Source organism: Patella vulgata, chromosome 5 (assembly GCF_932274485.2).
Source record: "Patella vulgata chromosome 5, xgPatVulg1.2, whole genome shotgun sequence".
Taxonomy (NCBI): Eukaryota; Metazoa; Mollusca; class Gastropoda; family Patellidae; genus Patella; species Patella vulgata.
Genome location: NC_065883.2, coordinates 7400215 through 7427586, shown reverse-complemented (window position 1 = coordinate 7427586; position 27372 = coordinate 7400215). Strand labels below are relative to the sequence as shown.

General features: G+C 37.0%; 1 protein-coding gene across 1 annotated transcript; it reads left to right on the top strand.

Annotated features, from left to right (window-relative positions):
- Positions 1-63: 63 nt before the first annotated feature.
- On the top strand, positions 64-27358 carry LOC126820935 (lymphocyte-specific helicase). Its single transcript, XM_056101373.1, has 21 exons — positions 64-382; positions 1338-1447; positions 7170-7324; positions 7991-8188; positions 10026-10092; positions 10851-10943; positions 11442-11558; positions 12190-12308; positions 13288-13623; positions 14496-14678; positions 15552-15775; positions 16737-16862; positions 17276-17378; positions 18341-18502; positions 19423-19637; positions 20133-20346; positions 20875-20994; positions 21706-21825; positions 23500-23659; positions 25018-25221; positions 25559-27358. Coding segments are annotated over exons 1-21 (3171 nt in total). The 5' UTR covers positions 64-380; the 3' UTR covers positions 25702-27358.
- Positions 27359-27372: the final 14 nt, after the last annotated feature.

Sequence of the window (27372 nt, the reverse complement as noted above, 5' to 3'; positions counted from 1 at the left end):
TTCACCTTTGACCTTAGTGTTTATTATTGTGACTGACAGCGCCCTCTGCCATTGGCGGGAAATCTATCTTCACGTTTGCTGATGGTTGGTTGCTAGTTATGTAAGGAGAAGGGCGAAGTGTGGTCGGAAGCGTGGAAAAACACGTGCATTATTTGTTTGGTCTCAAGTTAACGGTTTATTTACGAATAAATCTGCACGTGCATTCATTCTACTGAACCAGACAGTTTGATTTGTCAAGAAAATTGGTAAACTGAGTTACGGTAGCAGGATTCCTCGACGTCAGCTGATTCCTCGATTGCACTGCAGACATCGACAAGATTAAGAAGTAATAACTTGAACAGTAACAGAGAGGAATATTATCAGCTTTTAGCAACATCATCATGTAAGAGTAAAACTTATGTTGTGGTCATCTGGAAGTAGATCTAAACTGGACATGATTTACATCTGTATCTCCCCCAGCATAATACTCAGCTTTGAGTGAGTCTGGCTGGGTATTAATACAGATAGGCCTACATCAAGAAAGGATTCAATCTTTTCAGTTTTCCTTGACAAAATTGTCCTGAATTTGCTGAATATGTCATGTTTCAATATATAAATGAAATGGGTATAACATCCAACTGTTCTGCTCTTAGTCTTATGGGCTAATGAAGACCGGTATATGTGTGCTATGACGGAAATTTTGTCTGGGCTGCGTCACTATATATGGCCTACTTTTAACTAACTTATAGGCTGTTGAATTCCAACTGCCATGGGATCTATTAGTATTACATGTACGTGCACGCCAGTGTATACATGTACATGCATGGGACCTTGGATTTTCGTGCCATCCGAATGACCAGACAGCTGTCCTTGTCAGGCCGTCCACCCTGCACCATTGACAAGGGGAAGGAAACCACGTCAGAAACTCCCGATGAACTCTCTCAGCCAATGCAGGGATCCAACACGCGACCACCAGGCTAGCGAGCTTCTCACTCAGCCAGCGTTGGTTTGGTAATGTTCAGAAAGTGAAAGATTAGAATTACCTTTGACGATTAGAATTTGATGTTCAGATTAGGCAGAAACGATGCTGACCAATCAAAAATTTCCCGCATCATAGCACATTCACATTGCATGGTGTTCGTTGACATATTTGCAGAGCCGTAACTAACTCAGAGCAACGAGGGGTGTTCTCAGGGGTGCTGTAAAATTGACGGACAATGTATAATTTATTGTTTTTATAGTCAACAATATTTTCACAACAGGGGGTGGGGGGCTTTGCCTCTCACTGCACCCACACACACCCTCGTTACGGGTGTGCATGTTTGGTGAACAAATGTAAAAATAACATTGTTTTTCAGGTCAGCAGTTGAAGTACTAAAATCTAGTGAGAATAACAATAGTACTAATTCCCCGATAAAACCTGGAGATGAGGCCATTCAACCATCAGAAGCAGCACACGAAGATACAGGTCAGCACGTTTTCATTATATGCCTCCCATGATGAATCATTTTTATATGCCCCCATATTAATGTGGGTTGGGGTTGCATAGTCTATGGGGATGTTGGAGGGCGGGAGACGATGACAAACAGTGTTATGCGTGCACCTTAGAGTTAGATCATAAGATCTGTCAAGTGACGTGGTTTTGATGACAAGGAGTACGACTGTCTCTCCTATCCAGTGTGTTTTCTCCAGGTCCTCCGGTTTCCTCCAGCTGATAATATAGACCCCTACATGTACGTGCAAGCAAATTAGAAAAAAAAAAAACTTGAACCATATGTTAGTCCCGAAATGTCCTAGTATGTGTTGAGTGGACGTTAAACCCCATTTACCTCTCTGTCTGCTGTCCACCTGACAAGCGATTTATGACAATAAATTCCAGAGTTGTCACTTTGTAGAATCTTGTAAACACTAAAAGTTGTCATCTGATTTGTTTGAAATTTATGCGCTTTATTTAAAATAGCGAAACAAAGAATTTCCGTTAAGTACCAGCGATGCTAAAGTTATGGCGACTCTGAATACTGTATCAAATAAATTTATTTGTCAAATTAAAAATTTATACAATTGTTTAAGCCTAAAGTGAAGAAACCTGGAAGCTTATTGAATTTTAACTATTTCTGTTTTTAATGGCTGTCCTTGGCAAAAAGCTCATATGGTGTCGCTGTCTAGCTTGCCGGTCCAATGTGATCTGTAGTCAAGACGAGCGTCTATTCTGTTTACATTCGTTTTCGCTTAGATCATTTTCTAAACTATGACTTTGTATCGTGGCCCATTGTGTGCAAATAGGGGCGCTGATGCGTTCTTATATTCAACAACTTTACAGAGAAAAGTGGCTGTCGCTGACCGAAGAATCACTGGGAACCAAAGAGGCAGAATATCGTCTGCTCAAATCATTTCACCAGTAATGAGTATGTAATGGTAAGAAATACATGTAAAGCAAATCCAACTATTGAAAATATTTTGACCATAAAGTAACTTGCTATACCTGTAGCTAAGGGTCTATTCACCACCAACAGTTTTAAAGAGAGTACCGATAAATGAAAAACGTGCATGTAGTAACTGATTGTTGCCAACAGCCATACTTGGGAGGTAAGATGACATGCGCACTGGATCATACGGTCTGTCATCGAGTCAGCTGGCGTGGTTTCGATTCCCCGGTTGTACATGACGAGGAGTAGGGTCGTCTGTCCAACCTCGTGAGTTTTCTCCGGTCCTCCAGTTTCCTTCCATTGCTAGAGACTTCTACACACAAGCGAATTATTGGAATAAAATAGAACCCTGTGTTCGTCCCAAAATTACCTAGTTTGTGTCGAGTGGATGTTAAACCCCATTTCTCTCTCTCTACAGCCACACTTTTGCCTATAATAATATTAATAAATGTCCATTTGTAACCGACGATTTTTTAGGGGAATAATGTACAATGTAGTACCATGGGTCGTCTGTCAGCTTTGGAAAAAAGGGCCTCTGACAAACTGGTCGTCACATCCTACATATGACCTACTTATTTTCTTTCTACATATCTTGGAACGGCCCTTGATCATCTAGTTTGTTTCTCTACTTGCTATTTTGACATTCCACAGCGATGACAGCCTCACGTCATGATTGAATATACTGCATCTTAAATAGGGCTGACCTTAAAAATATCTTTGTTTCGCCTAACGCGACCGACTAACTAAAACCACCCCCGACTTAAATTATTTTATTGCACTTTTCCGCGATCTTTTTATTTTATTTTGTGTGTCAACCTGAAATATATCACGAGAGTTATTTCCCTTTACTATGGCTATGGTTTGATTCATTATTGAAACTGGTTGATCAAGACGAAAGCGTCATAGTTGTCGCTTCTCAACAAAATGGTTGCAGAGAAAGCACGTCCATTCCCACGAAATGATTCTGCCTCTATGTCTGTGGGGCGTCGTTTTAAACATGACGACAATATTTTCAATATAAGTTTTCGAGAAAAATAAAGGCACAACCCGCTCGATCGTTAAAAACGTGTTGAGGGAGTTTCAAACGTGAGTTTGTCGCAATTTGTGTGCGAGTCGTGCATCAAGAAAAATCCCGATGTCATTGATTTGTTGGCCAATTAAAGAAGACGAATGTTTGCACCCGGAAAATTATCAAGCTGTCAAATTAGCTCTTTAAAAAAAAAATCTGAAAAAAAACCCGACCTACCGACCCTTCTCCTCGATTGTGGGTCGGGTTTGGTGAAACAAAGATATTTTTAAGGTCAGCCTAGTATGAATAACTGAAACATTGAATACAAAAATTACAAGAGTCTCTTGACTACAGTTTTACATTTTAAGCTGGATAGCTATGGTTACATTAAAAAAAAAATAATGAACGCATCATTAGTCGACAACAGATTGTAAATTTCTCCCTACATCTTTATTGTAACACTATTGTTAGGTCTTTAAATGCTATGGGGAAAAGGGGGGTTAGATGGCCGAATGGTTAGCACGTGCGCGCTGTATCTTAAGGTCTGTCATTGAGTCAACTGGCGTGGTTTTGATTCCCGGTTGTACATGACAATGAGTAGGGTTGTCTGTCCAACCTCATGGGCTTTCTCCAGGCCCATCGGTTTCATCCCACTGTTAAAGACGCGTAAGCTAATTGTTGAAAAAGAATTAAACAACATGTTAGTCAAGAAATGACCTAGTTTGTGTCGAGTGGACGTTAAACCCCATTTCTCTTTCTCTCTCTCTCTCTCTGCTGTGGGAAAATTAACAGTCATTCTTAACTTTCCATCCAGAGAAATATGATTTTATTTGTCATATTGTTTTATTATTTCAGGATTAAAGCCAATGGTCAAGCGACTAAAACAAGAAGCTGACTCTACATGGACTGAGTCTGTAAATGAGAACCACATTAACACTAACAGACACACGCAAGCTATGAAACATGATCAACAAAACAGCATCATAGATTCACCATTAATCTTTAACACAGAAAACATACTAATTGATGTGGGGTCAGAGATTGAATATATTTCAAATGCTGAAGTTCCTGTCAAAAACGACTGTACCATGGATCCTAGTGAGCCAGGTTTGCAAGCAAGTAACTCTGAAAACTTTCTAATTGATGTTGGATCAGAGATTGAATATATTTCAAATATTGAAGTTCCTGTTGAAAATGACTGTACCATGGATCCAAGTGAGGCAGGTTCGCAAACAAGTAACTCTGAAAACTTTCTAATTGATGTTGAATCAGAAATATTTTCTAATATTGATGTTTCTGACGAAGATGACGTTAAAGGGGAACCAACCAAATGCGAGGCAACTTCGCAAACAGATCCATGTGGGATTTTATCAATAGAACGTTTTCGTCATAGCAACAAGGATTTTTTACATTTTGCTGATTGTGAATCATATGATCGTTTTCTACTGATTTTGCATTCTCTTGGACCAGCTGCAGATCATTTGAATTATTATCAACATAAGGTCACAAATGTGAGCATTGAAAACCAGCTTTTACTCACCCTAGTCAAGCTACGTTTACATTGGAAAAATTTCATTTTAGCCGACATGTTCGACATTTCGGAGACAACCGTTTCAAATATATTTATTACGTGGATAAATTTCATGTATTATCAATGGAAAGAAATTCAAATTTGGCCAAGCCCAGAGTTAATAAGTTCTGTTGCACATGATGACTTTAGCAGAAACTCCCCTAAAACTGGCATATTGATAGGTAGCATTGAATGTCCTATTAAAAAACCAAGCCTTCCAGTGGCGCAACAGGCCACCTTCTCCACGAACAAAAACAGGCATACTGTCAAGATCCTTGTTGGGGCAACACCTGGTGGTGTCATATCATGCGTGTCGGATGCATATGGTGGAGCAGCAAGCGATCAGCAAATTGCAGAGAGATCAGATCTCAAGGCTCTGCTTGATCCATCTGATTCAGTAAAGGCAGACAAAGGTCTTTATGCTCTGGATAGAATAGATGAGGAAACTGTTAAAAAAGACGAAGCCAGCTCTAGCAAGCGAGTCAACCTCAAAAGACTAATTGCCCGTGCAAAAACATTTAAGATTTTGCGAGAGCCCTTGAGCAAAACCGAGACAAAGCTTGCTACGCGAATACTTTTTGTTTGCTGCATGCTTTGTAATTTTAAAGACAGTGTTATTTCTAAGAATGCATAAAATGATTTTAATAAACGTTATCTTAATAAACATAAAGTCAAACGTAATTTTGATAAACAACTTGTTTATGTATCTAATATTTCATAATTATACATTATCAATTAAACTGTTATTTTAATGTCACAGAAATTACCAGTATAACAATTATAGAAATGTTCACAAAATTGATTATTTTGCTTTGTTGAAATATTTTATGTTGATAAACTTGTACCATGCTCTTGTTTAGAAATATAATTCTCTTTATCATAACATGTATTATGCAGCATGAAAATATTTCATGTAAAATTTTATCATGTTTTCACCATTTCTGTAATAAATAAATTGTTTCTGTTTATGGTAATAATTTTTATGTCTTTATTGGTCATACTTCGAGAATAGATCTCTGCCAAAAATGGCCGCCATATCCAACAATGTACATGTATAAGCGTACCTCAAGATTCTCGAAATTTACTTAACTTTTTTGAATAGAATCGCCATTTAGGACTTAAAATGTCTGTCAACTAGCTTAGTGTGTGTTCTCAAAAGGAGCTAATTGTGGATAGACTGCGTAAATTTAGTATGTTTATTGGTGTACACAGGAAACAACTCATGTCATCCAGTGAAAGTAATAACGATGATCAGTATTCAGAGACAAAAATGAAATGAAATTGGGTTTAAAGTCCTACTGTTTTGCTCCGACTGGGCTAATGAAGACGGGCAAACAGACCCGGGACTGTACAGCGCAGTGGACGCTTACGGCTAGCCCCCAGATCCATTCACTTTTTGAATTGTCTGTATGTTTGTGTTTTCCTGAGTATGATGTCCTGTCCGTGTATTTGTTTTTGTGTAAATTTTGTGTGGTGCAGTCCCCCTGCACTTACTAATACAGTTGCTTAGGCAATGGCACTATGGCCTCCTCTTATATCGAATTCCAACTTCCCACCCGAACTAGATAGCTCTCCTTGTCAGCACCTCCATCCTGCACCAATGACAGGGGGAAACCACGTCGGAAAATCCCAATGAATTTTCTCGGTCAGTGCAGGGATCGAACATGCGATCTCCAGGCTACCGAGCCAGCGTCTTACTCACTTAGCCACCGTAATTCCCAATTTAAACTGGTGTGGCCTATGTCCTGCACTATATAATGTAGGCTACATCATGAGAATTGATGATATTAGGTTTAAACTTCCCATCAGACTTCCACTTCAAAATTTTCCATATGTACGAGGACAACAACTCTAGAAGTAACAATGGGCCTTACCACTGATCAAGGGAGATAATCAGATTAGGTGGTGCCACAAGTTCCATCTACTTGTTTACGGACTTCTTATTGAATTTTTTCACCTCGTAAACAAAGGGGTTTAAAGCTAAATGCTTAAAGTTGTTGAAAATCAATGATTTAAGAAAAGAGTTGAGAAATAGAGGGGTGAAGCTTTTAGGTACTTGATCGAGTAGTATGACGCAAAGCTATTTTGTTTTTGTTTTCTTGCAACAAAATCACAAATAAGAAGCAAATATCACGGCAAACCAATGTATAAGAATATTGTTTTAAAATGATTTTGTATTATTCAGATTTGAACATGTCGGAAGATCCACAAAACAAAATGGAGGACACAACAGATTACAAACAAGAGGTGCTGGTAACCAAGGAGATGTTAGAGGAAGAAAAAAGGCTGGAGGAAGAAGGAGAACGAAAAGAAAGAGAAATGCAAGAACAGCATGATCAGGTATAAACTAAAATGTTTCTACATAGTTTAGGCCTAGCTTACGTTTCTAGTTTAGGCCTAGCTTATGTTTCTAGTTTAGGCCTAGCTTACGTTTATAGTTTAGGCCTAACTTACATTTCTAGTTTAGGCCTAGCTTACGTTTCTAGTTTAGGCCTAACTTATGTTTCTAGTTTAGGTCTGGCTTACATTTCTACATTTGTATTTTAAGCGTAGATTTATTGAACCCCAGCACTCAAATTTAATCAAATAACAAAACTGGTAAAAGTCAATCAAATAGTGCAGGCAGAATCAAATTTTTTTGTAGTAGCCGATTACTGCCATATTCCAAATATTTTCTAGACAAGAAATGATGAATGGGGTTTTTTTTGGTTTTTTTGATGAAAATATTATTGGTGACAAGTGTAAAAATTCATTTAGCACCGTAAAACAACATCCGATGCCATTCCGTTTCTGTACAGGGGGATTGGAGGGCCGAATGATTAGCGCGTGTGTGTTGTTTCATAAGGTCTGTCATTGTCATTGAGTCAACTGGCCTGGTTTCGATTCCCCTTGGATGGACCTTAAACCCCCTCTCCCTCCCCCCCCTCTCTCTCTCTCTCTCTCTCTCTCTCTCTCTCTCCTTTCTGTACTGTTTACACCATTCCATGCTTTTAAATATTATTTTAGTTATGGAAACAGATGTCCGATGATGAACATGCGGAGAAATATCGTAAATTACAATATCTACTCACCAAGAGTAACATGTACACAGAATATCTCATCAGTCGAATGAAAAAACAAAGAGAAGAGAAACAGTTGAGAGAAGAAAAGAAATTAAAGCGATTGGCTAGTAAAAAACAACAAGAAGAAACTACAAAAGCTAAGGTTTGTTAAGTCTTTGCAGTGTTAAGAAAATAAATATATTACCATAATCAACCCTCGATGCCATCTAGTGTCTCCGATATTAAGTAGATTAGAACTGTTTGGCCATTTAATGGTTTAATTTAAAATTTAAAAATGGAGAAGTGAGGCTAAGCTTCTAACAAACAGAACGATGGTTACAATCTATGCAAATATCTTGTCAAACCTTCAATGGCTAATACATATAGCTTCACTCAGAATAAAGTAAATTGAATTAAATTTTCAATATATTCATTTTTATACGCAGACATTGAAAAGTGGACGTATATTGCCGTCGCCCCAGTCCGTCCGACGGTCCGTCCGTCGTCCACAATTTCTTGTGAACGCTCTCACGGCAAAAGTTATCCGATCTTTCTGAAATTTACATGCATTATTTAAATTAGTGAAACAAGGAAAGCCTATTGAATTTCAGCAATTTCCGTTTATTACGTCTAAAGTTATCATTCGATCTTTGTGAAATTTATATGTATTATTTAGATTAGTGAAACGGAGAAGCCTATTGAATTTCAGCAATTTCCGTTTATTACGTCTAGAGTTATGGCCCTTGTTTCACTTTATTGATCCTTGTGAACGCTCTAACGCAAAAAGTTATCACCCAATTATTGTGAAATTTATATGCATGATTTAAATTAGTGAAACGAAAAATTTACAATAATTACTTCTAGAGTTATTGCTCTTGTTTCACTTTGTTAAACCTTGTTAATGCTCGATTGATGATAGTTATCATCCGATATGTATGAAATTTATATGCATCATTTAAATTTGTGAAACAGGTCTATTGAATTTCAGCAATTTCCGTCAATAATTTCTAGAGTTATGGCGATTGTGAACGTTAGAATGACAAATGTGATCTGTATGAAATTTATATGCATTATTTAAATTAGTAAAATGAAAAAGCCTGTCAAATTTCAACAATTTCTGTAGAGTTGAGACCCTTGTTTCAGTTTGTAGAACCTTGTAAACCCTCAAACAAAAAAAAATTTATAATCTGATCTGTATGGAACTGTCTTGTAAAGGCCCCCAATTACCTACAAAGGAATAAATATGCGACAACCCTTGACGCCTGCTCGGACGATTTAGCTGCTGTGGGCGTATGTTTTGTTGCCTGGCAACCTATCTTTCATTTATGAACTAGTATGGCAAGAACGACTAGCTCTTTATTTAAATCTGACATAATGTCCCTTTAACGGGGTTTGATTCAATCAGATTAAAAACAAGCCCATCAATAAAATTTCGCAGATCAATCAAGATGGTGGTGGGCTTGTTATAAGAGGCAGAAAGTTCAACTTTGTAGAAATGTTGGCCGATGTTTTGACAGATTCTGTCCAAAAACAGAAGTGGAAAAAATAGAGAGTAGCATTTACGTAAGGAGTAGTACGGATTGGTGAAATTTCTGTTCATCATAAATTTTTTCAATAATGTAAGGATTTCCAATGTTCTTCGTGAGTAGTCGTAACTTTCTGCCAATAAACAAGACTTGGCGTAATTTTAGTCCTTTTGCTAGTCAATATTTCTAGGAGCAGAAGGACTAAAATTACGTCGCAGCTTGTTTATTGGTGGAAAGTGACGACTGCTCACCGAGAACGTTGGAAATGGCTAACGTTGAATCTGTTTCAGTGATCTGTAATATATACTGAATGGAATTCAACCATATTTGGACTGATTCATTCCTATTAAAGATTTAACTTTTATAATATTGTATTAAACATGTGATTCCTATATCGATGGAATCATACTCAGAGAAAAGACTTTGACCATCTTGGTTATTTTTGAAACTGACTATGTTATTATGTGATTTCAGGAATCCACAGAACAGAAAGACAATGAGTCAGCCGAAAAGGAAAATAGAATTAAAACCGTGCCTGAAGGTGAGTTAAAGGAATACAGGATTTAACAGGTTTGGTGCTCACAGGAAGTCAAATAGTTTATATATGGGTAAATGGGTAAAACTAGGACCCCCTCTCTCTCTCCCTCTCTCTCTCCAACCCCTCTCCCCCTCTCTCTCTCTCTCTCTTCCTCTCTGATCTAACCCAACCCCCTCTTTCTCTCTCCCTCTCTCTGATCTAACCCAACCCCCTCTCTCTCTCTCTCTCCCTCTCTGATCTAACCCAACCCCCTCTCTCTCTCTCTCTCTGATCTAACCCAACCCCCTCTCTCTCTCTCTCTGATCTAACCCAACCCCCTCTCTCTCTCTCTCTCCCTCTCTGATCTAACCCAACCCAACCCTCTCTCTCTCTCTCTCTCTCTCTGATCTAACCCAACCCCCTCTCTCTCTCTCTCTCTCTCTCTCTCTCCCTCTCTGATCTAACCCAACCCCCTCTCTCTCTCTCTCTCTCCCTCTCTCTGATCTAACCCAACCCCCTCTCTCTCTCTCTCTCCCTCTCTCTGATCTAACCCAACCCCCTCTCTCTGATCTTACCCATTATAATAATAAATTTGTTATGTTAGTATTTGGAAAAAAGGACATGAGCATGAAATTTTAGAGCTCTTGCTAAATTGTTGGGATGCTTGCTAATCCTAGGAGCCTACTTGGAATTTTCAGAGAAATGTTCCATAGAATAGAATGTATGGACATGGACATACTTGATTACATCTTTTATGTTTCAACGATTTTCTTATCTTACAGAAAAAATTCCATCTTCTCCTCGTCGTACTAGAACACCAAAAGTTAATTCTGATTTTGAATACAGTCAGGAATCTACCACCAGTAGACGTTCAGGTAATATTTTATACAGCATTATTTAATTTAAATATTGCATATCAGTTATTCAAGGATTTGAAATAGAATGGACTTGAACGTCCTACTTTTATGCACCGACTGAGCTAATAAAACATATTTTTCATTATTCTGCAAGTCTTTTATGGAACAATCTGCCTTTTGATATAAAGATGTGTAAAAATGTTGAAAATTTTAAGATTAAACTGAAAACTCATTTATATTGAGCACTGAAAATACCATAATATTCAACTGATGACATACTTATTATTTTTAACTTGCAACTGCATTCTATCTTTTTTTTGTGTAATTATAATGTTCTTCCTATATTTTACATGTACCGTCAAATGGACCGCTTGACCCCTACGCACAAGCGACTTATTGAAATTAAATTGAACCATTGTTAGTCCGGAAATGACCGAGTTTGTGTCGGGTGCACCCCATTTCTATCTCGTCTTTTACTCGACGTCGGCTTATGTACAGGAGTATTTATTGTTTCAGGAAGAAATAAACCAGCAACACCTGGTACACCCAATTCTATCTCAACTCGTTTAAAGAAAAACACCACAATAGATTCATATTTTACCTCAAGTCAGGAGTCAAATAGTCAAAAATCAGGTGAGTTTATTCTGAGGGTATGCTCAGTAGAACATTTCATCATAACCTCATTATGTATGCAAAACAGGGTTTTTACTTGCTATTCATATATATGCATACTGTCTGTCATTGAGTTAAGTATATTGGTTTCGATCCATCCCACACTTGTATGTGATAAGGACTGTCTCTGGTATGGAATTTGTTTTCTTTTTACTCCTATGGAATATTTTTGTCTTTAATATTATCAAAAAGAAGTTTAATTAAGTTTAAAGATTATAATACTTCTTTTTTACTTGAATTGTGGGGAAGGGGGGGTGAGGCTTGGTGAGCGAATGGTTAGCGCATGCATATTGTATCATACGGCCTGTCATTGATTTAAGTGGCGTGGTTTCAATTCCCCGGTTGTACGTGGCAAGGAGTAGGGTTGCCTGTTCAACCTCGTGGGTTTTCTCCGGGTGCTCCAGTTTCCTGCCACTGCTAAAGACCCCTAAATGCAAGTGAATTATTGAAATGAAATTGAACCATGTTAGGCCTGGAATGACCTAGTTTGTGTGGTGGATGTTAAACTCTCTCTCTCTCTCTCTCATTCGAATATTAAGATCAACATTCCATTTGACCACTAGTTATAATATATTATTGTTCAATATAACAGGAACATCAGGACAAAAAGGCAGGAAACGTAAATCGGAACCGATAGAAGAAGAAGCAGTAAATATGGAAGTTTTCAATAGTCAGGAATCTCAGAATTCTTTATCTTCTAATAGATCTCAGGTTTGTGATATATTCTTTAATTATAACCCTGTTAAGGATGCAGTGTTTTCATTGGTTGTAACCTGGAGGTCCCGTGATCCCAGCATTGGCCGAGAAAGTTCATCAGGATTTTCCGGTGTGGTTCCCCCATGTCAGTGGTGTAGGATGAAGGGCCGGGATAGGAACAATATATAGTAGTTCGGATGAACATAACCTGAGGCCCCGTGTACACATTGGCATGCTCCTAAAAGATCCCTTGGCAGAAGGAATTCGAGATAAGAGTAGGCCATAGCGCTGCTGACAGGGCAAAATTATTCCTCATAGAACACTGTATGGCATATTCCCATCTTCATTATCCAAGTCGGAGTAAAACAGTAGGACGTTAGATAACCCAGTTTCAATTCATTGGTTGTAAGTTAGAATCCTAGTACAAATACAAGTTCTTGTCCGATTAAAGGATTGCATTCTTAAAACATTATAGGAGGACTGCACCACACACAAATAAAATCCACAAGACAAACCCATGGACGGGACATACAATATACTACACACATTACAAGCAATAAACAGCAAATTAGGTCAATTTACATTGGTTTTTTTTTTTTTTGATGAAACATGGAATAGACTGTGAGTCAGGCCCATAAATACTTGAGCAGTACTGGCGAGAATTATGATGGCTTCGGACCATAGGTCAGTTATTGAATTCTTTCACTGCATTCTTACCGTTTTCAATGATTTTCTCATATACTACCTGTATATCTGGTGTTGCATGGATAGAGCTCTTCAACGTGTCCTTATAGGATTTTTTTTAAACTCGGGAAGTGGTAATGCAACACCACCAGGAAAGTGTCACTTTCCAGTTCAAGCTGCCCTACACAGTGCACTTCCACCAATCCTATGTCACTTCCTGGCTTCAGCCTCGGGCAGCTCTCGAGTAGCCGCAAACCCAAACAGAAAGGAGTCACAAATATATATATTTATAAATGTTGATTATTTTTAGCGTGGTAAGAAGAAAGTGAAAACAGAAAAACTCACAGAAGTCTCTAAAGTAGAAGAGATGGCAGAAAATAAAATAGAAATAAACAATAATGTTGCTGACAAGAGTAAGGAAAATAATGAAGGAACCACAGTAAAGAAGAAAAAGAACACAGAAACTAAGGATGAACCCACAGAAAAGAAGGAAACTGAGGATGAAACTAAGGATGAGTTGACAGAAAAGATGGAAGGGGATGAAAAACGTATTATAAATGGTCAAGAAGTTCCCGAGTTACAACCTGTGTTATTTACTGGCGGTGTTTTACGAGATTATCAAGCTGCTGGATTTGATTGGCTGCAGGTAAATACCATTGATTGGTCGAGGGACTGACGGGTGGTCTAGTGGTTTCACAGGCGCTTTAGATCATAACAGGGGGTTGGATGGCTGAATGGTTAGCGTGTGCGCGCTGTATCATAAAGTCATTGAGTCGACTGTCGTGGTTTCGAATCCCCGGTTGTACGTGGCAAGGAGTAGGGTCGTTTGTCCAACCTCGTGGGTTTTCTCCGTGTCCTCCGGTTTCCTCCCACTGCTAAAGACCCCTACGCGCAAGCGAATTAGTGAAAATTAAACCATATGTTAGTCCCGAAATGGCCTAGTTTGTGTCGAGTGGACGTTAAACCCCATTCCTCTCTCTCTCTCTCTCTCTTTAGATCAAAAGGCCTGTTATTTAGAAGGGGGTTTGGATGACCGAGTGGTTGATGAATGCGCGTTGCATCATTAAGTTTGTCATTGAGTCAACTGGCATGGTTTTGATTCCCTCGGTTATACATGAGAAGGAGTAGGGTCACCTATCCAATCTTGTGGGTTTTCTCTGGGTTCTCCGGTTTCCTCCCTCTGCTAAATGGGATCGAATTAATGAAATAAAATTGAACATAAGTTAGTCCCAAAATGACCTAGTTTGTGTTGAGTGGACGTTAAACTCCATTTCTCTCTCTTGATCTGTCATTGAGTTAAGTGGCTTGGTTTTGAGTCCTATTGCAGGTATGATATGATCGGGGAACCATAATATGATCATTAGAAACTGATTATCCTATTTCAGGTATTGTGTGAGATCAATATATTTCAGGTATTATATGAGGTCGATATATTTCAGGTATTATGTGAGATCAATATATTTCAGGTATTATGAGATCAATATATTTCAGGTATTATGTGAGATCAATATATTTCAGGTATTATATGAGAATGGTATAAATGGTATTTTAGCAGATGAAATGGGTTTAGGTAAAACTGTACAGTGTGTTGCCATGGTAGCACATTTAGTAAATATGAACGTCATTGGTCCGTTCCTGATCGTTGGACCCCTTTCAACTCTACCTAACTGGCTGTCAGAATTTAAAAGATTTACTCCAAAGGTAAGGTGATGATTGTGGCAGCTAAAAGTTCAATTGCCTGCTTAATCTTGGGTTGGCTCTCCCGGTTTCCTCCCACTGCTGAAGAGATCTACTTGCAAGCGAATTTATTTTACAATTTTGATTTTATTTTATTGATTAAATGTTATGTAATCAATTATTATTATTATTATAATTTCATTTTTAAAGCGCTACATTATAACAATAGTTATTTCTAAGCGCTGTACAGTCATATTTACACAATGGTAGGCGCATGATTCTATTTATATGAGTTACTAAACAGATGAGTCTTCAGTTTCAATTTAGAATAAGATAGTTGGGGTTGGGTACACTCTCTGATGTTTCTGGGTAGTTCATTCTAAGTACATATTTGCGTGGATTATGCTGTGCCAGATTTGATATTTTCCAAAAAGATACAAATCTGGCAGTTACTTTAATATGTAATAATATGATTGGTTAAAGATACATTATGTAAGATTTAGATAAAGAGCTAACCATTCTTACTATAATAGTTCGAAAATAAATCATGTAAAATGAATAATTTGAAAATTTCATTCAAATTACTCTATTGCGAGCGAAGATATTAGCCTTTGAAGGTTTGACAAGAAGTGTGCAATAATTTCACCACCGTACTGGTTGTTCAAATTAAGTCTAGCTCCTCCTTTTTTAGCTTAAATCAAAATATGGCTGAACTGTTCTAATCTATTTAATATCGGAGAAATCTAATGCCATCGAGAGTTGATTATGGTCTGGATAAGTTAATTAATGTCAAATTAATAATTTAGAAAACATTTTTGGCCTAAAGAAAGACCTGCAATAGGCAGATTTAGCTCTTGCATAATGTATGTTTATTATAATATGTAATTGTTTTTGTAGATACCGGTTATGTTATATCACGGTACGAAGCAAGAACGGAGCGACATGAGAAATAAGATAAGACGTAAGGTGAAGGTCAGCGAGGGTATCGAAGTACGACCTGTCATTATAACATCGTATGAGATGGCTATGATTGACAAGAGATTTTTAGCCAATCATGAATGGAGATATCTGATAGTTGATGAAGGACATCGGATTAAAAATAACCAATGCAGATTAGTCAAGTGAGATATTTAATTTTTATTCTACTAACTTGTTCTGTTTGTTGGTCGAGTGCTTCTTTGCACACATAGATCATAAGGTCTTTCCTTGAGTCACTTGGCATGGCTTCGATTCCCCGCTTGTATGTGACGAGTAGGGTAACCTGTCCAACCTTGTGGGTTTTCAATGGGTCCTCTGGTTTCCTCCAACTGCTAAATTCCCCTACACGCACGCAAATTAATCAATTAAAATTGAACTATATGTTAGTCCCGAAATGACCTGATTTGTGTTGAGTGATTTAACCCCATTTCTCTCTCATAACATTTTTATCGCAAGGAAATACCCAAAGATGCAAAGATCGATTTTAAGCAACCATGCTTCTTGGACTGTGAATCGACTATTACAGAAATTAAAATTGTATGGTAATCCTCTATGCCTAAGGCAAGAAGTTCAATTTGAGCTGCCATGTTTGTCACTTGACTTGACTGTATGTAGCACAAACAAAAACATCAAGCCATAGAAATCTATAGCAATCACGTTTGTCACACAACATGACTAGCAGAAATTATAATCACAAGGAAGGGGGGGGGGCGGGTGGATGTCCGAATGGTTAGCATGTGCACGCTTTGTCATAAGTTCTGTCATTGAATCAACTGCCGTGGTTTCGATTCCGTTGTTATACGTGACAAGGATTAGGGTAACCTGTCCAACCTTGTGGGTTTTCTCCGGGTCCTCCGGTTTCCTCCCATTGCAAATGACCCCTACGCACAAACGAATTATTGAAATAAAATTGAACCATATACAAGTCCTGAAATCACATGTCGAGTGGCCGTTAAACCCCATTTCTCTCTCTATATATTCACAAGGAACTCCCTCAAGCCATAAAAATCTATTTTATCATGTGATTTGACTGTATCAGAAAATAAAATGAATGATAATTGACTGTAGCAGAAATTAAATGAATGATAATTGTTTTGTTTGTAGAGAACTGAAAACCTATGATTCTACACATCGATTATTGCTAACAGGAACTCCATTACAGAATAATTTAGCAGAGTTATGGTCCTTGCTGAACTTTCTTTTGCCAGAAATCTTTGATGATTTAGGAAGGTAATTGAGATTTTTTACAATTCTTTGAGAATTTATAGGATGTTATAGAAATTAGTCGTTCACCAACCTAAATGCCAGATTCCAACCTCGTGGGTTTTTCTCTGGATTCTTCTGTTTTCCCCGCACTGATAAAATTAAACCATATGTTAGTCCCGAAATTACCTTGTTTGTGTTGAATGGACATTAAATCCCATTTATCTGTTCCTTTCCCGTTGTAGCCGAGTAGTCATGGTATCGAGCTCTCAACTAGATTGTTCCAGGTTCGAATCTCGAGTGGTATCTAGTCCTTCAGAAGGCCCAACAAAGCTAGGTCCATTCTTAAAGAACCTTGATATTTGGAATTTAAAGAAGAATGGGCAAAATAATGACAAAAGATTAAACCCCATCCAATTTGTATTCAACCTATTTTGTAGTTTCGAGTCGTGGTTTGATATACAGAATATTAGTGATGAAGCAGCCAACGAGAAGATTGTAGCTGACGAGAAACAGAATAATATATTATCAATGTTACATCAGGTATAAAAACATTCTTGACTTTCATCTTGTTATATATCCTATCACATGATCATTCAGAATGGTGATTTCCATGTTCGTCCATATTGAAAGACTTCATCACGAGGTAAACCATTTCTTAACTACCACCTTGTTCACTATCCTATCACATGATCATTCAAAATGGTGATTCCCATCTTCATTATTAAATACATGTGTACTGTTTTACTGCGACTCTTTCACTCGGTAGAAGCCCACCATCATTCATTATAATACAGAGTACACTTTCAGATTACACTATCGCACACATGCATTCTTCTGAAATTGTGTGTAACTAATGTTTGATTGCCTAAGTACCTGTACCTTTATTTGAAATAATGGTACACCAACATTAAAGGGTGAAGTCGTTACCGTATTTAAAATTAGATTAGAATCCTGTCACATCTGTAATTGAGACTTGCATAACATCTGAAATGGGACTTACATCACAAACGGTCTCATGCTGTGTATAAAATCATGATATCTGTAATCAGGATACATGCCACATCTGTAATCAGGATACATGCCACATCTGTAATCAGGATATGTGCCACATCTGTAATCAGGATATGTGCCATATCTGTAATGGGACTTGCATCACATAGGTAATTTGGACTTGCATCACATCGGTAATTGGGACTTGCATCACATCTGTATTTGGGACTTACATCACATGTGTAATTGGGACTTGCATCACATCAGGACTCATGCTACATCTGAAATCAGGATTCGGGCCACATCTGTAAACCGGGACTTGTGTTACATCTGTGATCAGGACTCGTGCCTATCAGTCCTGTCTGTAATCCGGGCTGAAATTACAGCTGTTCTGTCAGTTCAAATCGTTTTGACTTGTCATCCTCGCTGAGACTATCATTCACTCTTTGACTATTCTTTTTTCACCAGAAAGATTCTTTGTTGAATTAAAAAAGATTATTTTTATATTTCAGATTTTACGTCCCTTCATGTTGCGAAGATTAAAAACGGACGTTGATCTGTGTATTCCACCGAAGAAAGAAATCCTGGTTTATGCGCCGATGGCTGAACTACAACAAGAACTATATAAATATACAGTAGATAGAACTATACTAGAAAAAATAGAAGAAAAAAATGTAAGCTTGTGTCTTAGGCCAAACAAAAAAATACCCAAACAATATTCTGGTTATCAAACAATCCTCTGATGTGGGAGTGAGATTTAATTTTCATGTTTTTATTTTATCAAATGATCTATACAGTCAAATTGTTGTTTTTAGGAATGTATGATTATCCAGTATCATTTATAATTTGTCATTAACATTTATCTGGGTTGTATACTTGATAATTGAGTCTATGGATTCATGTCATGCAGCCCTTTGAAAGTGACACACGATTATCAGAGAACCAGAATATTTTTTTTATATGGCCTTATGTGTAATAGGGAGCCACGGTGGCACAGTGTATAAGACGCTGGCTTTTTAATCAAGAGGTCTCAAGTTCAATACAGAATGGTCTAACAAGCTTGTATATTACAAGGGATATAATTGTTACTGGGTACCATCTACTGCTAAAGAGATCATAAGGTCTGTCATTGAGTCAGTTTCGATTCCCCGTTTGTACATGACAAGGAGTAGTAGTGGGTTTTCTCTGGGTCCTCCTGTTTCCTCCCACAGCTAAAGACTCCTTACGTGCAAGCGAATTTTTGAAATAAAATTGAACCATGTTAGTCCCGAAGTTACCTCGTTTGTGTTGAGTGTCCATAAACCCCATTCCTCTCTCTCTAAGTCTAACCAGGATCTCTCAGATTCACTCCTGGGTGATCAAACAATCTTGTATGTTTCAAGGAGTATGGTTTCCTCTGGATACCATCCACTGCTAAAGACCTACTCACAAGAGAATAATTAAAATAAAATTGTATCATGTTCTTATGTTAGTCTTGAAATGATCAGGTTTGTGTCAATCGGGCATTAAACCACTTTTATCTCCCCTTCATTTCATTTGTAACTGATTAGTCTACAGTATTTATGTTTGAATGTTGGATTATTTTTGGTTTTAGTATGGTGTAGAGGAGATAGAATATTCTGAACATGGTCGACCAAAGAGAAAGAGTTGTGGTAAAGTCAACTATGAGTTGATGTTTGAACAGAAGGATGAATCCGCTGGTGTTGATGGATTACCTGGTAAAAGAAAACGAGGTAGAGAATTAGAAAAGGAAGAAGAAGATTTGGAGGCCTGGATTACAGCCATCAGTGAAATGAACAATAAATCTACGTAAGTTTAGATTATTATGTAAATTTCCATGAAATGAAATGGGGTTTAACGTCAGGCTGTCCTGCTCCGACTGGGCTAGTGAAATGAACAACAAATCTACGTAAGTTAATATTACTATGCAAATTGGCAGGCCTGGAAATGAAATGAAATTAGGGTTTAAGTCAGGCTGTTCTGCCCCGACTGGACTAATGAAGACGGGCATACACCATACAGTATACTGTGAGGGAAATTTTGCACTATGGCCTACACTTGGATTGAATTCCAATTGTCAAGGGATCTTTTACGTGCACATGGGACCATATGTTAGTCCCGAAATGACCTAGTTTGTGTCTAGTGGACGTTAAACCCCATATTTCTCTCTTTCTCAAATGAACTCCATTGTTAACATTTTCTCTTTCCAAACAACTTGGCCAACACCTTGATCAAAGCTGGTACCTCCCGGTTAGTATGTGTTTCACAAGGAGATCTTTAAACGAACTTTACTTTTTATTTCAGGGGTAAAACTAGGGAGAAGAAATCTCAGGTAACGGTTCGTCTACAGAACATAATGATGCAGCTACGTAAATGTGTTAATCATCCATATCTATTGGAACATCCGATTGATCCGGAAACTGGGTATCTAAAAACGGACGAGACTACTGTCACAACATCCGGTAAAATGATGGTGCTGGATAAAATGTTACCAGAACTTAAAAAGAGGGGTCATAAGGTAAATTTGTAATATCTGATGAAGCGGGGCCTTTTTTTATAGAAGTTCAAACTAAAATATTTTAAGAATTGTGACCTTTATTGAAGGAGAGGTAAAAATTTTATATGGATTTTGACTCTCAACCAATTATATGGTAGTATGCTCAAATTAATTTAGTTAAAAGAGCTAAATCGCTAATATTTGGGACCTAGAAATTGACACAAATGGGTTACAACGCATATAATAATGTAATATGAATGTAGATTTTAAATTGACAAATAATTTGTGTTTTCAATGTCGAAGACTTTGGATGATATTGAGTTAGAGACTTAGCTACTTCAAAGTTTTCATGAATAAGACCCCAGGGCTTGCAACAAGATGTGATTAACTAAAAAATATAAGCAGGTTTTATCCGGGTCCTCCAATTTCCTCCCATTGCTGAAGACCCCTACGAGCAAACGAATTATTGAAATAAAATTCTACCATATGTTAGTCCTGAAATGACCTAGTTTGTGTTGAGTGAACGTTTTTTTGATTTGTATTTTTCAGGTGTTAATATTTAGTCAGATGACTCGTATGATGGATTTATTAGAAGATTATTGTGAATTACGAGATTATAATTATTGTAGACTCGATGGATCTTGTTCTATACAAAATAGAAGAGAACAGGTGAGTTGATTACAAACTTTCATTTATTTCTCAACAACTTTTCAGGCCTGGGTTCCTCCACCATCTTTGGTGGGGATGGGTTTGAGTGGTTTAACGCATACATGTGAAACCTTAAGGTCTTATTGACACAAGTGGTGTGATTTCGATTCCCCACTTGTATGTGACGAGTGGGGTCGCCTGTCCAACCTCAAGGGTTTTCTCCGGGTCCTACTGTTTTCTTCCACTGCTAAAGACCCCCTACACACAAGCGAAGATATAAATTAAATTGAACCATATGTTAGTCCCAAAATTACCTAATTTGTGTCGAGTGGATACCATCTTTCATAAGTTGAAATTGAAGCCAAAGTGGCTTAGTGAGTATGCAATTAGCTCATTAAGCAGGGGATACTTGGTTAATGGAGAAGTTTCATATCATAAACACTCACCTATAAAACACCGCCGAATATAAAACACACCCCTTCTCTGATCCTGGGAATTAAAGAAAAATTGATATTCCCCTATATTACACATAGGTAAAATTACCTGTTCATCATCAAGTATAGCATGTGGATTGTGCTCAGTTTAGACCTATTGTATGTTGCAGATCACGTTATTTAATGATAACTATGTATTATTGTATAATCCATTGGTATTATTGTATATTTCAGATGGAGTTATTTAATGATAACTATGTATTATTGTATAATCCAGATGTATTATTGTATATTTCAGATGGAGTTATTTAATGATAAAGATGGTGATATGTTTTTATTTTTATTGAGTACAAGAGCTGGTGGATTAGGTATAAATCTTGTAGGAGCTGATACCTGTATTATATATGATAGTGATTGGGTGAGTCTATTATTATATATGATAGTGATTGGGTGAGTCTATTATTGTTATCAAGCACAAAGATACTCATCAAAACGTCATGATAATAAACCAGTGATTCTTTCTCTTAAATAGTCTGAATAAGAATCTCAATTACTAAATCTATACTAATATTTGTGACTGTCGTTTGTCAGTCTGTTCAGGGTTGGCGGCTACACTAGGGCTGTCCTAAGGCTGAAATTTGGTGTATAGTGGTAGCTCGGACTGGGGAGTAACATAGACTAGCTTGCGTTGGCCTATCGCTTCAGATTTAGGAGTTACAGGCACAACCAGGACAGCGCCAGGTTATCTGCTACTCATCAATAAATGGCACTTAAAGACTTTACATGGTTTGATGCAATCTGATTAACTCTTAAACGACCCAGAGGTTTGACGTCATAACGTCATAAAAACCCACGTCATAATGGTCAATAGTATTAAAATATAGATATGCATTTTAAAGTCATATCATTAATAAACAACTGTAGATAGACCCTTAATGTAAATGGATGAAATAATCAAAATTTAATGCCATTTTCATAAATATATATTTATACAAAAAATTAATTTAGACATTTCATGCAAAATCCATGTATATAATGGTTATTTCTATTTTTTTTTTTTGTTCGGCTGTTGTGAACTAAAAATTATTCATCATGAATCTCTTTTAATTTAAGCTTATTTAAGTACCGTAATAGAAATTTGTTGATTAACTAAGCCTACTTCTATCACGTTCTAGGCCTAACGCAAAACTGTAAAAAATCTACACTACAGATAAAATCTGAATCACTGTCATTCAATAAGGATGGTAATCCGTCATTAGGTGAACGTTGCCGAATAGGTCTAGACATATCACCGTTTTATTATAATTTTTCAAGGAGAAACAGTAAGATTTTTAACTGTCAAAATGTCAAACAGGAAGTAAACAAATGAGACAAAGTCGTCTGTTCATAAGGGAAATAACTCTCATTATTAGGAACGTTGCATTCGGCTAACCGGTTTTGTCGACAAAAGTCGCCGTGGGTACTTAACGGTAACGTTATAGGTGTCGACAAAAGTCGCCTTGGGTCAGTTAAGAGTTAAAACACAGATCCTATTTCGTTTCGTTTTTATAGTTCAAAATTTCGTTTTACTTGTCTTTAATACACTTGGATCTGGAAGAGTTGTTATTTAACTCATGTTCTGAATGGTGTCAGGGATAAGCCAATGAAACGGTCTGTCATGGCAAGCTTTAGTCGTGTTTTGCACTGAACTGTGGGTAATCCACTAGTAACATCAATGCTGATTGGTTAATCAAATGTCTGACGTCATAGGGTCATAAGTTGGTCTTTTGACCCCTGACGTGACCTATCGCTATAACTTGTCAGATCTTCATGTAGTGTAGGCCATCGAAAGTATAAAAACCCGAAACGAAATATAGATCTGTATTTTAATCAGATTGGGTTTGATGTTGCTTATTTGGATTGAATGATATTTGATATTTCGTTAATGTGCATGTAAAGGAACACTTGGAAGTGAGAATTTGATGAAGGGTAGGTGGAAACACATCTCTCGGGGTAAAATCCACCGGGTGTCTGCCCATCTTTAATAATCCTCGTTTCTGCTGAAAAGTAGAATGTTTAACTCCATTTCATTTGATTTCGTATTATCTTCCAGAATCCACAGTGTGATTTACAGGCCCAGGATAGATGTCATAGGATCGGACAAACTCGTCCGGTGGTTGTTTATAGGTTTGTGACAGCTAATACCATCGACCAGAAAATAGTAGAAAGGGCGGGAGCTAAACGAAAACTAGAAAAAATGGTCATACAGAAAGGTAAATATATTAGGCATTTCTCATGTGAGCATTTTTATATGCATCCACAGTTCTTGTAAACAGGTGCTAATCGAAAACTAGAAAATATGGTCATACAGAAAGGTCAACGAAAGTATAACACTTGTCAAATATATTGGGCATTTTTCATGTGAACACTTATTTTATTTGTTCACAATTCTTAAAAACTTTCTAACGGTCAGATTTTTGAGGATTTTCTTTTAAAACTTTTTGGAATTGTTCGGTGGACCCTCCGAGGAACCCTGTTAATCTACAGAGTCACACAACTAGTTACTGTCCCTGTCACTCAGACCTTGTAAACACTCTACAGATGAGAGGGTTCATTGAGTAGTCTAATGCTCATAAGGTCTGTGAGGGGTTGGATGGTCGAATGGTAAGCATGTGCACACTGTGTCTAAGGTCTGTCATTGAGTCAACTGGCATGGTTTCGATTCCCTGGTTGTACGTGACAAAGAGTAGGGTCACCTGTCCAACCTTGTGGGTTTTCTCCAGGTCCTCTGGTTTCCTCCCACTGCTAAAGACCCCTAAGTGCAAACAAATTATTGAATTAAAGTTGAACCGTATGTTAGTCCCGAAATGACCTAGTTTGTGTCGGTGGACTTTAAACCCTCTCTCCTCTTTCTCTCTCATAAGGTCTGTCTGGAGTCAAAAGGCGCTGTTCCCATCCTACACTTGTGCTACATCCCCCTGCTAAAGATCCCAGTGCGCAAGCTAAATATTGAAATAAAAGTGTTAGTCCTGAAAAAACTTTGTGTATCGATCGCATCCCAACACAAACCATTACTACTAATGAAAATAATATCTACATTTAATGTATTTAATAAAGTGTTTGCTCACTTACTAGGAGGTCCAGGGTTTGATCCTGGTGTTGTCCTCGAAAGTTCATTGTCATTTTACAACGTGGTTTTCCCCTAGTCAATGATGGAAAGGAACAGCTTCTAGTCATTCTGATGGGACAAAAAAAAAAAGAAAAAAAAGTACTGTGACGTGCACATAAAAAAAGCATTATGTTGGAATTCAATTGCTGTTTGGGCAAAATTTCTCTCATAGCACACACTATGGTGTAAGCCCATCTTCTCTCTTGGCATACTGTATGGTGTATGTCTCTTATAGCACACTGTATGGTGTATTTCTTTATTTCTCCCATAGCACACAGTAGGGTGTATTTCTCTATTTCTCCCATAGCACACATTATGGTGTATTTCTCTATTTCTCTCATAGCACACTGTATGGTGTAAGCCCGTCTTTATTAGCCCCACTGGTGACTGGTTGGTGCAGAACGGTAGAACATGAAACCCTATTTTATTTCATTGCATTCATTCATTTCGTATATTTTGTAGGTAAATTTAAGAATGGTATAACAGCATTTACAACCGATGTAAAACCAATCAGTCCAGAAGAATTATTGGAACTGTTAAAATCTCAGGATCATTCTTCTATCATGAGTGGGAAAGAAGGCTCTCAGATAGACCAGTCAGATTTAGATGTACTATTAGATAGATCCGATCTTTATGAAAAATGGGAGGCGAAAAAACAAAATAACGGTAATTATAATTAGTAAATGAAATCTCAAAGCAGCTGATTTGTAAACCCTTGTACACTACAATATAGTGAAAATTGATTGATTATCTAAAAGGATATTAGTAAAAAAATGGTTCTGTTCAGTCTTTGGGGGATTGGATGTCCGAATGGTTAGCGCATGCATGTTGTACCATAAGATCAATCATTGAGTCAAATGACGTGGTTTCGATTCCCCAATTGTACGTGACAAGGAGAAGGGTTGCCTGTCCAATCCCATGGGTTTTCTCTGGGTCCTTCGGTTATGATGTAATTATTTTTAATTTGTTAGGATGTAATAATTCTTATTTTCAATAATTCCAGGTAAAAAGAAGACAACGAAATCAAAGAAAAAGCAAACCAAGAAAGAAGTGGAAGGAAAATTCTTCAAAGTTGTAGATATTTATGATGATGATGACGACAGCCGTTCAAGTACGGGATCTGGAACTTCTAAGAAACAATGTTAATACTTTTATTACCATGAGTAAAATACAAAACAGTGCTAAATACAAAATAGGATTTGTATACTAGAGGCAGATAGTGTAGACATTTGTTAAGATTTTTTATTTTATCAAACATTTTTAGAAGACTGACTTTTTTCTTTTTTTAAGAGAATAACAGAAGTTTTCAAAGGATAAATGTGGATATGACTAATATGGTCGTTCTAGTTCATGACAAAATGGTGTGATGATACATAGAACCAAAATAAAACAGTGCTATCTAGACAGGAATTGAGAGATAATACTCTCCAATTTAAAGTAGTTGTATACATTGATGTCGACCGCGTCCAATAAGTTATCTCTCTTTGTTACAAAATCTTATTTTATGGGGTTAACTGTTACCTGATAACTGATGGGTATGCGTAGTGTTGCCTGGCAACGTATGTTTTTGATATATGTTTTGTTAATGTAAGATTATGCATATGTAAATACAGATAGTTTGAAAACCTTGCCAAGTACAGTATTGTGAATGTTGAATCTCTAAATTCCAATTAAAACCGAGCGGAGAGATTATCTTCAATGTATGTTTTCGTTTCTTGATAATCGATCCGAGTACATTTAGCATGAAAATTTGATATTTTCTGAAAAATGGGAATTATAATCAGACACTTTAAATCATAGGTAATATAGAATTGTCTGAGTATATATATATTAAATCTTTACTTCATAAGGCCATACAAGAAAAATATTCTGGTTTTCAGACAGTCCTTAACAAAAATCTGATGAGGGAGGTTTTTTTTGTGTTTTTATTTTGTAAAAGTATCACTACTTGGTTAAATGACTTCTATATGCATCAAATTGTTGTTTATAGGAATGTATGATTATCCAGTATCATTTATGATTGTCATCGACATTTATTTGGTGACTTGTGTCCTGGATAAATGAGCCTATGGATTCATTCAATTTTTATAGGAATGTATGATTATCCAGTATCATTTATCTCATTTTGTTTATAGGAATGTATGATTATCCAGTATCATTTATCTCATGTTGTATATAGGAATGTATGATTATCCAGTATCATTTATCTCATGTTGTATATTGGAATGTATAATTATCCAGTATCACTTATCTCATGTTGTTTATAGGAATGTAGGATTATCCAGTATCATTTATCTCATCATGTTGTTTATAGGAATGTAGGATTATCCAGTATCATTTATAATTGTCATTAACATTTATTAGGGTTGTGTACCTGATAAATGAGCCTATGTCAACATTTCTGGATTCATTAAAAAATTTGTGCGGTAATTATAAGAAGACTGTCGAGAGTCCCTTTTTGAGTGACGGTTGTACGTGACAAGGAGTAGGGTTGCCTGTCCAACCTCGTGGGTTTTCTCCTGCTGCTATAGACCCCTATGCGCAAATGAATTATTGAAATAAAATTGAACCATATGTTAGTCCCGAAATTACCTAGTTTAAGTGATATAGGATTATCTGAGACTGAGAACCACAATATTTTTTTGATATGACCTAACTGATCAAGCTGTGCCATTGAAAGATTAAGAGATGTATCTATATAAAACTTGTCTACAAGAAGATTAAGATTATATAATATGTATGGATGACATTTTATAAATTGTTTTCTCTTTAAATATACATTAATAAATTCTGTTAAATCTTATTGCATATTTATTT